The sequence below is a fragment of the Equus przewalskii genome, chromosome 20 (genome assembly GCF_037783145.1).
Source record: "Equus przewalskii isolate Varuska chromosome 20, EquPr2, whole genome shotgun sequence".
NCBI lineage: Eukaryota > Metazoa > Chordata > Mammalia > Perissodactyla > Equidae > Equus > Equus przewalskii.
In genome coordinates, this window is record NC_091850.1 from 23,230,399 (window position 1) to 23,244,327 (window position 13,929).

General features: G+C 41.3%; 1 protein-coding gene across 20 annotated transcripts in view; it reads right to left on the reverse strand.

The window, feature by feature from the left end:
- The window catches only part of ZNF131 (zinc finger protein 131), a 41,554-nt gene that overhangs the window by 11,881 nt on the left and 15,744 nt on the right, over nt 1-13,929 (reverse strand). For 11 of the 20 annotated variants that reach the window (XM_070587645.1, XM_070587632.1, XM_070587633.1 and 8 more), the window contains exon 4: nt 8,963-9,107. In XM_070587645.1, the coding sequence (XP_070443746.1) occupies nt 8,963-9,107 (145 nt within the window). Of the gene's footprint in view, nt 1-8,962; nt 9,108-10,378; nt 10,571-13,929 lie in introns of all 20 variants that reach the window. The other 9 variants (XM_070587641.1, XM_070587644.1, XM_070587639.1 and 6 more) reach the window with 2 other exon arrangements.

The following is a 13,929-nucleotide window of genomic DNA, read 5'->3' on the forward strand; positions in this document are numbered from 1 at the left end:
AAGGAAGCATGGCTCTGCCAACACCTTGATTTAGGACTTCCAGCCTCCAGAACTGTGAGACACTAAATTTCCATTGTATTAAGCCACTCAGTTTGTGATACTTTATTATGGTAGCCCCAGGAAACTAAAACATCTATTAATAAGGAACAACTGGGAATGTAGTTGCAGGATGAGTACTGGGCAATTAAGTTCAAGAACAGCTGCTAGAATGGTGCCCTAGTTGCTGCAAACTTTGGCAGGAGGGGCAGGCATTTTCCCTGCCAATCTGGCAGTCTGTCCCATCTTAACAATGGATACTAAGATTCATGGTGGGTGGAGAGGGCAGAGACAGGTTTCACCACTTTACAGACAAGTTACCGCGACATGCACCTAAATCAAGTTTGATAAGAAAATCTGCAACTGCTACTAACAGCAACCAGTTGAGACATTAGAACTGTGGCTGCTCCATATGGAAATGAGGAGGCAGCATAATGTTTGTTAAGAATGGCAACATCTAGGCCACATCTCAGGGCTCAGTCCCTCCTGCAGTCTGTCATGTCTACCTTAGATCCAGCTGGAAATGACTGTAAAAGGTCTGAGTTTTTTTGTAGTGGGTCCTGGCTGCCATAATGGTGCTTTGGTGCTCTTGGGGAGATTTGTCTGAGACAAACATTGACTAGTAAGTCTTCCTGCCCAACTGGGTTTAAAATGCTGAGTCACTTTGGGAATGAGAAAAGAATCCAAAACAATATGAATTCTTGTAGTCGGACCTGTTGAAGACCCCTCCAACCTTTATGTTAAACCAGTGAAAAGCATTAGAGATGTTATCATGACAATGGGAAAGCAAATGTCGAGGATTAAGGCACAATTAAAAAAAAAAAAAAAAAGCCACCACTGTGCAAGGTAAGTCTAAGTCAGCCAAAAGGCATAAACCTCGTGGCACCAACTAGAAAGCAATGTGAATGAGGCTGTTAAATCAAGAGGTCCCCAGTGAAACAGATGGTGTCAGTGTAAGCCTTGCTGCCTGGTAGAGGGCTTTGGGTGGGGTCAAAACACTGGAGGTTTGTTTAGTTGGGCACACGTAACTCTTGTGCTGTTTGAAACCAAAAGTAAATGTGCCTTGCTCACTGACACAGTCACTTTCTCCCTTCACATCTCTTCCTCTTCTACCTTCCCTTCTCCTCTACCTTGACTTCACCTGCTTGGAGAAAGATAATTAGAGGTAGAGGTGAGGTCTCCCTGTTCCCAAGGGTATACAATGAAGACTATCTACCCGTCCAAGTACACTCAAAGAAACTCAGGAATGGGAAGGATGCAAACTTCCATGACTCCGCTACATTCAGGTGTCCAATTCACCATCCCACTATGGGGAGAGGAGGCACTCGTTCAACTGATGGGGTCTGGGCAAGGTACATAGTAGGAAAGGGAGGCTGTCTTGACTCTGTGGGTGGGGCTGATTCTATGTACTATTACTGCTTTGACATCTGGATGTACAGAAGGAATTGCTATGGGACTTATACTTCCCCATCCCATAAGCAGCAGAGATGAATCATCCCAATTGGGAAGAGCCACAGGTAGAGGAGAGCTACTGAAACAAATCCCCCCGACATTTGCCACCAGTAGCTGGGTCAGGATTTAGCTCGTGTCTCTATCTCATTATGTCTAAAGTTTACGCTATATTGATGATGTCCTGTTGACTGGCAAGCCAAAAGTCTCAGTCTCAAGGGCCGTGACTGCAGTGTTACCACACCTCCACCAGCAGGGGTTGCTGATATACCCCAACAAAATTCAAGTTTCTTGGGACCATGCAGGTGGATTCACAAGGCTCTATTCCTCCAGCAGTAAAAGAAAAACTACTGCTTCTTCACCTCCTCCCTCCTCCCACCAAAAATGAGGCCCAGCATCTTACTGGACCTTTTGGGTACTGGAGACAGCACATGCCTCACTTAGGCATTCTACTTTCTTCTTTACAGCAGGTAATCTGCAAATCAGCATCTTTTAAGTGGGGCTCCAACCAACAGGCTGCATTGGAAGTTGTCCATTAAACTGTGGCATGTTGCCTACCTTTGGAGCCCTACCACCTTAATGACCCCTTTGAGCTACAAGTCTGAGACTGATGCTTTTGCAGATTACAGCTTCTAGCAAAGGGAGGCAGCCTCCGCCCAAAGGTACTCCTTGGGTTTTGGACTTGTCAATTCCCTGACATGGCTACAAGGTATATTCCCTTTGACAAGTAAGGATTAGCTTGATGTTAGGCTCTTGTTGCAACTGACACCTGATCCCTGGAGGCTTTGAGGCTCTCTAGCCTGATGTTACCACTTGGGAATGTGTCAACTAAGACTTCATGATTAGCAAGGTAAGAAGTGCCCAATAAGTCTCACTCGTCAAACAGAAATAGTATAGTCAAGAAAGCAGTTGGCCTCTTGGCTTTACGTGAAAAAGTGGTAGCTCCTCCACTCTGTTGGCCAAAGAAAGCCACTATATCAATGGAGTCTTTGATCACTGATGATTTGGCTAAGCTGAAGGCCGATGGTGTTCACTGGGCTGCTGTAGAGCTCAGTCTTACCACCAACTCTGCAAAACCAAAAGTGGATGTGGTTGCTCTGCTCAGAAGGCAGGACTTAAGGCTGTCTTCGTAACTCTGGACATTTTCCACAATAAACCCTGTTATATTTTTACTGACTCTTGGGCTGTTGCCAATGGCCTAGATGTTTGGAAGACTTGAAAATCCTGGAAGATTAAAGACACCCATCTTTGGAATCACAACTGGAGAAACAAGTAACAGCTGTTGATCAAATTGTCTGGATCATTGATTTAGAGGCCCATGGTAATGAAACCAATGACAGCAACTAGAATCAAGCCTGCACTGCCCAGACTTCCATCATGGACACCCAGATCCAACATTCTGGACGTGGTGACACATTCACTATCACAGACTGAGCAGAAAGTAAAAGACCCTATATTTTTGATGTAGAAGCTGCCAATGCATGCTAGACTTGTAACACCTGCCAAAAGTTGGCCTGTTTATCTCATGGTGAAGGAGGCAACATGGCACAGGGTGTTGTCTCCAACTGTTCCTCGCAGACTACACTGGACCTTTGACTCCATCTCAGGGCTATCAGTGGTACCTCACCACTGAAGACATTTTTTTCAGGTTACACTGTTGCTGTTCCAGTCTGATCAGCTGGTTCTGGTCGCACCACGTGGCCCTTGAGACTAATCTGTGTCATATGTTTAGCTTTCTGGACCACCTGCTGTGCAATAATGGTGTGCCAAAAGCTACAATAATTGGCTGATAGTCAAGGTGCTGATGGACCTTTCAAGCTCCCTACCATCCAGATACTGACATTGTAGAGCGTTCCAACAGCCTCCTCAAACATTGACTCAAAAGATTTCTGACTCTACTTCCCTCACCTCCTCCTTGTCCAAAAATCTGAGTAAGGCAGTTTGGTCATCGAACTCAGCTGTCCCCAGAAAGGGATCATCTCTTCTCAGCTGCTCCCTGGGTAAGGATCAAGACAAAAGGGGTAGGAAGTTATATAAACCTAATTGGAAATTTAGGATTCTGCCATGACCATTCTTAAGACATGATCCTTTTCTTGCCCCCTAATGGCAACCCTGGGACAGCCTGGTTGGTACCTCCTCCAGGTGACAGCTGATTAAAAGTGGGCCTAGCAGATTCAAACTGAAATTTAGTTCAGCTATCTGGATTCTCTTGCTGACTCGACATCATCTTAGATTCTAAGAATAATGACTGCATGGTTGAATAGTCTGCTTGCCAAGAACAGTGACAGTGGCCCTTGTGAGCCATAATGGGTCTCTAAGTTTTATAAAATGCCCTTGTCTCTGACCACTTTGGATGAAAGGTCTCAGTAAGAGGAGGGGATGACTGGAAAAGAGGTGAAGTTATAGCTACTATACTATATACTATAATGGGACACACTGATTCTGTGGAGGTGGAAGGAGAGCAACAACCCTGGCACGTGGTGAGAGAACATCTTAGACTCCAGGAGGTATGGGGGAAAAAGGGACATTAATGATCTTTTTGCCCTTCAAAACCAGCCCTAGCACCTTCCTCGGGTAGGAAAACGCTCTGATGCAGCTCTCCTCAACTGTTACAACAACTTTAAATTGACTGCTGGTTCTGTCATCTCCTGCTAGGTGGCTCTGACCACAATTTGATCATCATCCCCTTAATTCTACCAAAAAGTCTTTTGGAAACAGCAGGGGATGGCCAAGCTTCTGCATGTCCCATGCAAAACACCAGATGTTTGTCCCACTACCATTCCCAAAGGTGAGGCTCAGTTCATGAGCTGGATGATTGCCACTCAGCTGGCACTCAGGTGCTCACGACAAACAGGACAGACTGAACTGCCCGCAGACAGTCCCTCCAAAAACAAAGACTAGGCTCAATCACTCTAACTGAACTGGGAAAGGGGGAGGCCACATTGGAGGCAATGTCAACCTGTGCCACTGACTGATGAAGGTCTCACTTTGCAAACACAAACAATTGTAAACAATAATTTCTCTCCAAAGCACCTACGTGCCCCTGGGACTGTACTTCTTATGTGGAAGCCAGGTACTTCCTTCCCTCCTAAAATATGATGACTTGCACAGTGGGCAGAAGAGACCACCCAGTGTTTAAGGAAATACCACTGGTAGATCAGTTTAGTTCTCAGATGACTGTAGAGATCTCTCCAAAACAAGGCTACACTTGGTTACTTGGGGGAGCATCCTAAAGCAATAACTAATTTGCTATTTATCTGTGTCCTATGCGCAGTTCTCCCCACAATGGGAGTCACCCATACAAAAAGGTGGTACAAAACTTGTACCCAACTTAAGCCGATGTGATCAATGACACCACTTGGGCTCTGGAAGGCACTCATATCAGCCTCAAATCACTGGCCATGGTTATCATGGAAGATAGATTTACCCTTGACTTCCTCCCTGTGGGCCAATGCAGAGACTGTGCAACTGCTACAGCATTTTGCAATACTTAGATTAATGCTTAGGGCTAAGTGGAAAAGTCAGTACAGAAACTAAAGGATAAAGCCACCTGGCTTTCTATGGATTTGTTCACTGGTGGAGTTCCGCACCTTAGGAGAGTGGGTGTGTGGTTAAGCTCAGCACTGTAGGGTGGCCATATCCTGCTGCTTGGAGTTCTGTTGATAGTTGCCTTAATTAAATCCAGTGTGAGAAAAACTGAACAGATTAGGTCCCAGTCCCTATCACTCAGAGTAATCAGAGTGGTCACACAGTGTGGGAACACTCGTGGGAAAACTCACTAGAAGCTAAAATAATATAGAAACAAGGATATTGTTTCTCCATGGAGCTCTCCATGGATTGCTCATGCTTCTGCGTTGCTTGTACACAAAGACACCGATCGTCTTTTGTTCTGGACTATCTCTTCAAGGTTGTTCGTATAGCAAATAGCCTTCAAAGACTGTCTTCCTCCTGACTGGAGGATAGGTTCATTTATTGTCCAGTATAATAAAGATAATGGCCCCTCTGGGGCAAAGGTCAGGCAGGTTTGCTTGTAGCTTATTAAAAAAGATTTGGGTTTCCTAAAGCTCAGCGTTCCTCAACAGTGATGCAAACCACTGTGAGCACAGCACACACCTAGGCCACAGTGTCACCCTTGCGGAACCTGGCATAGGAAGAAAAACTGATATGAACATGAAGCTCATGCTGCTTGTTACGCTGTGAGAGAAATAAAGTCCTTTCTCACAGACTCAGGAGTCTCATATCCTCTGCCAGGATCCCTAAAACCGTGGCAGGCCAACTTATTAGCTTACAAATAGGATAAAATCTCAGACCTTTCACAGTTCTTGACAATAACTCAATTTTAAAAATGGGCAAAAGATCTGGACAGACACTTCACCAAAAAAGATAAACAGACGGCAAAAAAAGCTCATGAAAAAATTTTCAACATTATTAGTCATTATGGAAATGCAATTTAAAACCTTTATATACCTACCAGCATGGCTAAAATGAAAAAGCCTGATCATACCAAGTACTAGCTAGGCTGTGGAGCAGTTGGGACTCTCATATACTGCAGGTTGGAATGTAAAATGGCACACCACCTTGGAAAACAGTTTGGCAGTTTCTTAAAAAAATTAAACACATCTACCATACAACCCAAGTATTCCATTACTAGGTATTTACTGAGAGAAATGAAACCACATGTCCAAAGACCTGTATACAAATATTCACAGCCATTTGATTTGAAATAGCCAAAAACTGGAAACAACCTAAACGTCCATCAACAGATGGTATCCATACAATGGAATACTACTCAGCAATCAAAAGGAATGAAGTAGTAATACCTACCAACACCAATCTCTAAAACACAATGCTAAGTGAAAAAAGTCAAACACAAAATACTACACGTTGTAGGAGTCCATTTATAAGACACTCTAAATAACATAAAACTACGGTGATAAAAATCAGATCAGTGGTTGCCTGAGGCTGGGGATCAGGGTTGAGAGAGTCATGAGAAAACTTAGGGTGATGGGAATGTTCCTGTGTCTTGATTGTGGTAGTGGTTACACCATTGTATACAATTACCAAAATTCAAACTCTACACTAAAATGGGTGAATTGTATTATATGTAAATTACACCTCAATAGGCTGGGGAGGAAAAATCTATAAGGCAATTGTTCTTTCCTAACAAATAACAGGAATCTTCTCACAGTTTTAAATAAACAATGCAATTCCAGCAAAGCAAAATAAATTCCAAGTATTTTTTCAGTGTCAATCAAATACACTATATTCCAAAAGGACCTGCATACTGCAAATGTGAGAAAAGCACCTTATTCACCTTAAGATAGTTATAGAATAATCTTCTCAATACAGTTACCTTAACCAGTCAATTTAAATTTTTATTCATAAATTGTATTATCATAAATAGCCAACATGTAATACTGCTGTCTTGTTTTCAGAGAACTCTTCAGAGTATACTGTCTGTCTGACTGGTTCGAGAAATAATTCAACATGTTACTGTATGTATACTGAAAAGCACTGATGGTTGTAATTACTACAAGGATCCTAGCCTTATCATAATAAATATAAAAGATTCTTAAAAGATTTTATTTTTCCCTTTTCTCCCCAAAGCCCCCTGGTACATAGTTGTATATTTTCAGTTGTGCGCCCTTCTAGTTGTGGCATGTGGGATGCCACCTCAGCATGGCTTGATGAGCAGTGCCATGTCCACACCCAGGATCCGAACCAGCGAAACACTGGGCCGCCAAAGCAGAGCTCGTGAACTTAATCACTTGGCCGGGGGCCAGCCCCTAAAAGATTCTAAATAGGCCTGGGAAAGCAGCTGTGCCCACTTGTTCTCACCTTCATCTCCCAATGACCATACACAAGAACTCAATTAAATGCCTCTCAAATTCAACCTACGCCACTGTCATGGAATATGTTCTACTGTTCCGTTGCCAAGGATTTTCCTCATAGTGAGATACTACCAGCAAAGAACCTCACAGACAGAACATTTTTTCAGAAGGTTCTCATGCAGGATTTAACCACAAATCTGATAATGCCCCATCCATATATATTTCCCTTAGTCTACCTCCATTTTGGAGAAGGTATGACCCAATCAGGTATAAATCCTCAACAAACCTCTATTTTGCTACCCATGTCTCCTCTCTCGGCAGGACAGCACTGATCTGGTTTTAACTGGCATGCACCCATCCATCCATTCACAAATGCCTACTGCACTTCTACGTGCCCGGCACCAGGCATCAAATAATATAAACACACCAAGTTCTTGTCAGAAAAGTTTAATCTTGAACTCTGTCACCAACCTAATTAAAAGCTCATTAGGAGAAATGTATTTATGGATGATTACAGTTCAATTAGTTCTTAGAGTTATTCTAAATTATATCTTTTGACTGAACCACACCAGTAAGTTGGATTAAATCATTCTGTCCCATGTGAAAATGATTTTACCAAATGGTACTTCAGTTTTATGACAATGACCTACATTGAGGATCACAAGAAACAGAGGCAGGAAATAATAATAATAGCAGTTCACATTTACAGTCCTCCGTGCCAGACATAAGCTAAGCACTCTACATACATTCATTCATTTAACCCTCACAAATAATCCTACACACAAGAGTACATTATCCTCATTTGACAGATAAGGAAACTGAGCTGCTGACAGGAGGTTGAGTAACTTCACTAATGCCACACAGTGGTAGAGCTGCGTTATTACCCAGGCAGCCTGACTCCAGAGTTCTTGTTCTTAGTCACTATATTACACTTTATTACATTGCCACTATTCATGATGTAAGATGTTGACATCTTCACTCACTACATCATTTAATGCTTTTTTAAATACCTTCTTTGAGAAATTTTATGTTTTAACTGCATAGGAATGGCTCCTAAGTAATTGATTTGTTCTCATCTTATAACCATGAATAATGTAACTGAGTATTCTTTTTCCTTTTTCTTTGCACTTGGTGCTTCAGAACTCAGAGCAAGATTTAGCCCATCTAGTATGTATATAGAATTAAATGGAATGCATTTTGGCTACCATATTTCTAATTTCACTATCACCCCTACCTGGCCTATTAATTTTATCTTCATCAATTTCCTCACATTTCTAAGTAGTACTATGTTAATCTTTCTAAGCCAAGCCCTTTTCACAGTAAGGCATGGTACAAATAATTAACAATTTGAACCCAAGAAAACAGGTTACAGGGACCCAGAGAACTCCTTAAAAGTTGCCTAGTCCTCCTTATTTCATTATATACAAAAGATGCTATTTTAGTAAATCTTAACAGTTTTTACATAAGGACAAGAAATCAAGTGTGAGGGAAAGAACAATCGATACCCAGAAGAATTTTACAGATCCTTAAATAGTCTTAATATCAAAACATCAGTTCTTTAGGGCATGACACACAAATTCTTGACTAACAGAGTGAACATGACGGAATATAACTATCTGCGCCTCATTAAAGGAATAAGTGATTACCTGACTTCAAGGGCTTTGATAGCTTCTAGCATCTGTAGAAACTCTGCTGCTTTCCATACATCATTAGCTTCTTCTTCTCCTTGTATCATTAATTTTGCTGTATATGTGAACTCAATTAAATGACGAAAGGCCATTTTACTGACACCTGTAAAAAAGATGTGCATTAGCATGTATTAACGTTGATTTAAATCTTATAACATTTAGTAAAGAAAAAGAAGCCCAGTGTTTGGAATTTGATTAGTATTTGTCATTTCTGAAGATTATTTCCTGGCAGAATTCTCATTAAGAGTAAAGTAACATTGTAGCCAAGTTCCAGCAATAACTAGCAAAAATACTTTAAGATCTTCCCTAAAGATTTCTTCAGGCTCTTACAGAGCAGTAAAATCTATCGCTAAAATACATGAGCTGGCTAACCACTACACGTCAGATATGCTATGTCTCCCCCCAGGGTGCTCTGCGTCAGCTCAGTTCCAAAATCTTCAATGGCTTCCCATAGCTTAGCAAATAAAGTTCAGTATCACTCTGCCTTTATTTCAAGGTCCTTCACATTATTTTCCTACTTACCACTTCCAAATTTTAAACTATATTAAACTAATTTTCCCTTCCAAATTTTGAACTATATCAAACCCACGCTACATACTAATCTTCAAATAAACCTTTCATTTTCTAAGATCTTCCTTGCCTTAGATTACTTTGTCTCTGACTGTACAAATCCTACCACCCTTGAAGGCCTAATTCTAATGCCACATCTTTAATCCTTCCCCCAGGCTGAACTGTGTACCTGTTGTGGTAACAATTCACGGACACCTCTTGACTGTAAGTTACTTGACAGAAGTTATTTTGTCTCTGTTCACTCACCTCACAGTACATGACACAATGTTTCCTAAAATCCAGGCACACGAAGTAGGAATAAATCAATAAAGGCTAAAGTCACTTCCAAAAGTAAGTTTCCATGATTCTAACCTTTCAAGTCTTGTGTTTAAATTTTGGCCCAAAACGATACTCTTCTTTCTTTGTGCCCTTCAATGCTGTATATTATTGTTTCAGTCTGTTAACGTAAGGCTACAAAAAACTATTGATGAGAACAAAGAGAAAAATATCTTTTTTTTTTTCTTTTTTGGTGAGGAAAATTGGCCCTAAGCTAACATCTGTGCCAATCTTCCTCTATTTTATGTGGGATGCTGCCACAGTGTGGCTTGACAAGCAGTGCTAGGTCCGCGCCCAGGATCCAAACCTATGAACCCCAGGCCACCAAAGCAGAGCATGCGAACTTAACCACTGTGCCACCAGGCTGGCTGCAAGAAAAATACTTTTAACACAAATTTTTAATGCTAAGAAATGACCAAGTCCAAACTGCACACAATATGCACAACTGCAAATACAAAAATATTTTTATGTTATTCTCACTTTACACACCTGAATGTGGCATTTCAGACACCAGTAAGAATACTGATGGAATATCCACCATCCTCGGTTTGTGGAAAAAAAGATATTCAGCAAGTCAGAACTTTCAAGTTTTAGTCCCAGCTTTCCATGACCTATTTGATTGTGGGCAAATCGGAACCATTGAGCCTCAGTAGACCCATCTTCAAAATGTCTGAAAATAATCTGAATATTGAGAAATACCACAAAATATAACGCGATATGATCAAATTACACGCTACCAAACAAGCAAACTAAAAATAATTGGATGCACTGAAGGCTAATTTTATTTGGGTCCCCTAAATCTTTTTTCTCCTGGTTGTCTTTTGAGCACATTATTCTTTATTATACAAGTAGTCTGAGGGACAGAAAACTAGATTTCGCTGTTTGCTTTTTTTTTTAAGAAGTTTTGACCAAAAGTTTAAAAGTACAAAAGTCCTTTCTAAAAACAATGAGTAAATTTTTCCTGAAGTGGAATGAGATGTTAATTTTTAATCAAACACACCTATATAAAGCTTAGTATATGTATCAGACACAACTCTAAAACATTTTCCAGTTACTTAACTCATTTAATCCTAACAACTCTATGACGTACTATTATAATCCCCATTTTACAGATGAGGAAATTGAGACAGAGATGTTAAATAACTTGTCAAAGTCACACAGTTATTAAATGATAACTGTGTCCAACTCAGGGTCCAACTCAGATGGCCCAACTCCAAAGTCCACGATAAAGACTTTTAAATAAGATGATGGCAGGAAAGAGTTTGAATACTCATGGTCTCTCATTCACGACAGGCCCATACTCTTTTATTTAGAATTCCAAAGTCCCTCAAATCTCTTAAAACCAGAAGTTTTCCCATAAATTTGGCAGCAAAATTTGACGTGAACTGACATGAGACTATTTTAGTCCTCATACTACTCACAGTAAATATTAATATGCTATGCTGCCGAAATATTATTTGGTTACAGGATGTTGCCCTAGACTCCACAGGGAGTATTATCTAATATACATACTGCATTATCTTTAGAAAATTCTAAAAATTCGTAATTTCAAGAAACAGCTGGCCTCCAAGGATTTGAATAAGGAATTGTGCGGACTTAGTTCCCAGACTTGGTTCATCAGAATCACCTGTGGACATAATAAAAGCATGGGTCCCCAATCTCTAGAATCAAAACTAGGACAGGGAACTGTTTTTATAAGCACCTAGGTGCTTCTTATGTGGCCAGTCCAACACTGGTCCTAGGAATAAACCAGTGACCCAACTAATTAGCTTACATGAACCAAATCGATAGCACCTGTCGAGGTAAGGAAAGTGGTGTTAGATGTACAGTTGCAAAAATATTTTATTCTCTATCAGGATTAGTTTGGTAACTTTGAAATCTCAGCCATTTTCACATCAAGCCCTTACTCCTTTCATAATGGAAGCGTGCAGGAGAATACAATTTTTCTAGGCAAGTATCTAAGCAAAATGTTAATAAGAACATTTTATCCTGAGTCATCTTTTTTCTTAGGAAGAAGCAAAAGGGGGCAGCATTCTGGAATTTCTCTAGTCTTAGGAAATTGCCCCAATTGGTGGAAAACTCCTACTCAAAAAGAATGTATGAACGTGTACTTGGATGTTTTGTCCTTGATAGTAGGAGCTAAAATTTTGGACATGATGGTAGAGATGCTATTAGAGAGAAACTATGTGTTTATGGATCTGTGGTTTCAGGAGGAGTAGAGAAGGAATGGATTTAGAAAATTGGAGGTTCAGGTTATAAGACGGCTGTGTGTTCTGAACAAGAGAATGAATGTGCGTTGAAGATTTTATGTGGTGTGAATCCAAGTCACAAAGCTGAGCTAGGATGCAGCTGGCTTTACAAACAATTTTGATTTGAAGCCAAAGGTGAACCTGTGGTTCTAATCAAAGGTAACTTACTTCACCAGGGACCTAGAAAACAGGGAAGAGCTTAGCTTGCATCCAATGACAGCTTATAGTCACAGAGCATATTACAACTTACATTTATTTTAAATACTTGTCATGTGCTTTTACAAAATACTATAAGGCAGTGGTTCTCAAAACTGGCTGGATATTGGAATTGTCCTAGCGCAGTGCTGCCCCAACTTTGCTACACACGGGAGTCATCTGAGGATCTTGTTCTGGTTCAGCAGGCCTAGGGTGGAGCCTGAGAGTCTACATTTCTAACAAGCTCCCAGGTGATGCCCCTGCTTCACTGGTCCTCAGATCACACCTTGAACAACAAGGACCTAGAGAATTTTCAAACACAGATGCTTGGATCCCACCCCCTAAATACTGATTTAATTGATCTGGAGACACAGCCTGGGCACTGGTACTTGTAAAAGCTCCCCTGGTGTTTCTAATGTGCAGCTAAGGATGAGGACCATCGCTACAGGTCATTATTCATATTTTACAGATGGGATTCCAGACTAGCTAAGATGGAGAAAGCCTACTCCACCCTATCTTGTTCACTGATTACAACTAAAAATCCTGCACAGAATACATAAAGCTAATATACAAGGACTCTGAAAAAATAAATAAAAGCAAGCAGACTGGGGAGAGAAGTCAAAAACAGCAGTGAGTTTTCTGGTTTTAATTTTTCCTCCCACATATCCCAGCTTAGACTTGAGGACAGCCCAAATCCCATAACTGTATAGCAGGTGCAGACAGAAAACGCTCCAAGACAAACTCTTTCTGGCTAGAGAACCAGGAAAAGGGATGGAATGGCAGGGGGGGGTGGGGGGGGGAGTGTGAAGGAAAATTGTTTTTATTCCTCTCTCTCAGCCCTGCCTCACGGCTAGCCCCAGTTCTGATGCTGCATAACTAAACTCTAGGAGAAAGTAGTTCTCCCTGACAGAGAACTAGGAAAGAAAGTATGATCTGAAGAGCCTGGAGAGAAAGAATTCTAATTTTTTTTCCCTTTTCTCTCACCTCTGTGTCCATGAAATGGATCACACTGTGGGAAGTATATGACAGCACAAGGAGGCTAAAACCCTAGTTTTCTAGCCAGAGGACCAGGAAAAGGAGCCCCTGGCAGGTAACATGCAAAGGAAATCAGAAGAGGGAGCTGGAGAAAGATCCTCCAAATCTGTGTATGCAGTCTTGAGCTAAGCGTCGAGCTGCACACGTGTGGAACTGACCTGAGGCAGCACAGTGAAGGCTCTAAGAACCGCACTATGGCCCGGACTACCACCCAGGTCAGCACACCTAGGACCTAAACAACACAACAAAGGTTTGGAAAACTAAATTGGAATTGGATCCACAGCCCACATAAGGCAGTCTGAACCTAACCAGGTTGATTGCCTGCTAAACAAAACAAATCAAAATCAAAACAAAAGCATTCTCCAGAGGAAATTAACAGCATGCAGAATGTGATAATGTTCAAAATGTCCATGCCATAATCCAAAATTACTTGACATATTTTACAGATTAAAAAAAGGAAGCCAGGGCCGGCCCAGTGGCGCAGCGGTTAAGTTCACACCTTCCGCTTCTCGGTGGCCCAGGGTTCACCGGTGCAGATCCCTGGTGCGGACATGGTACCGC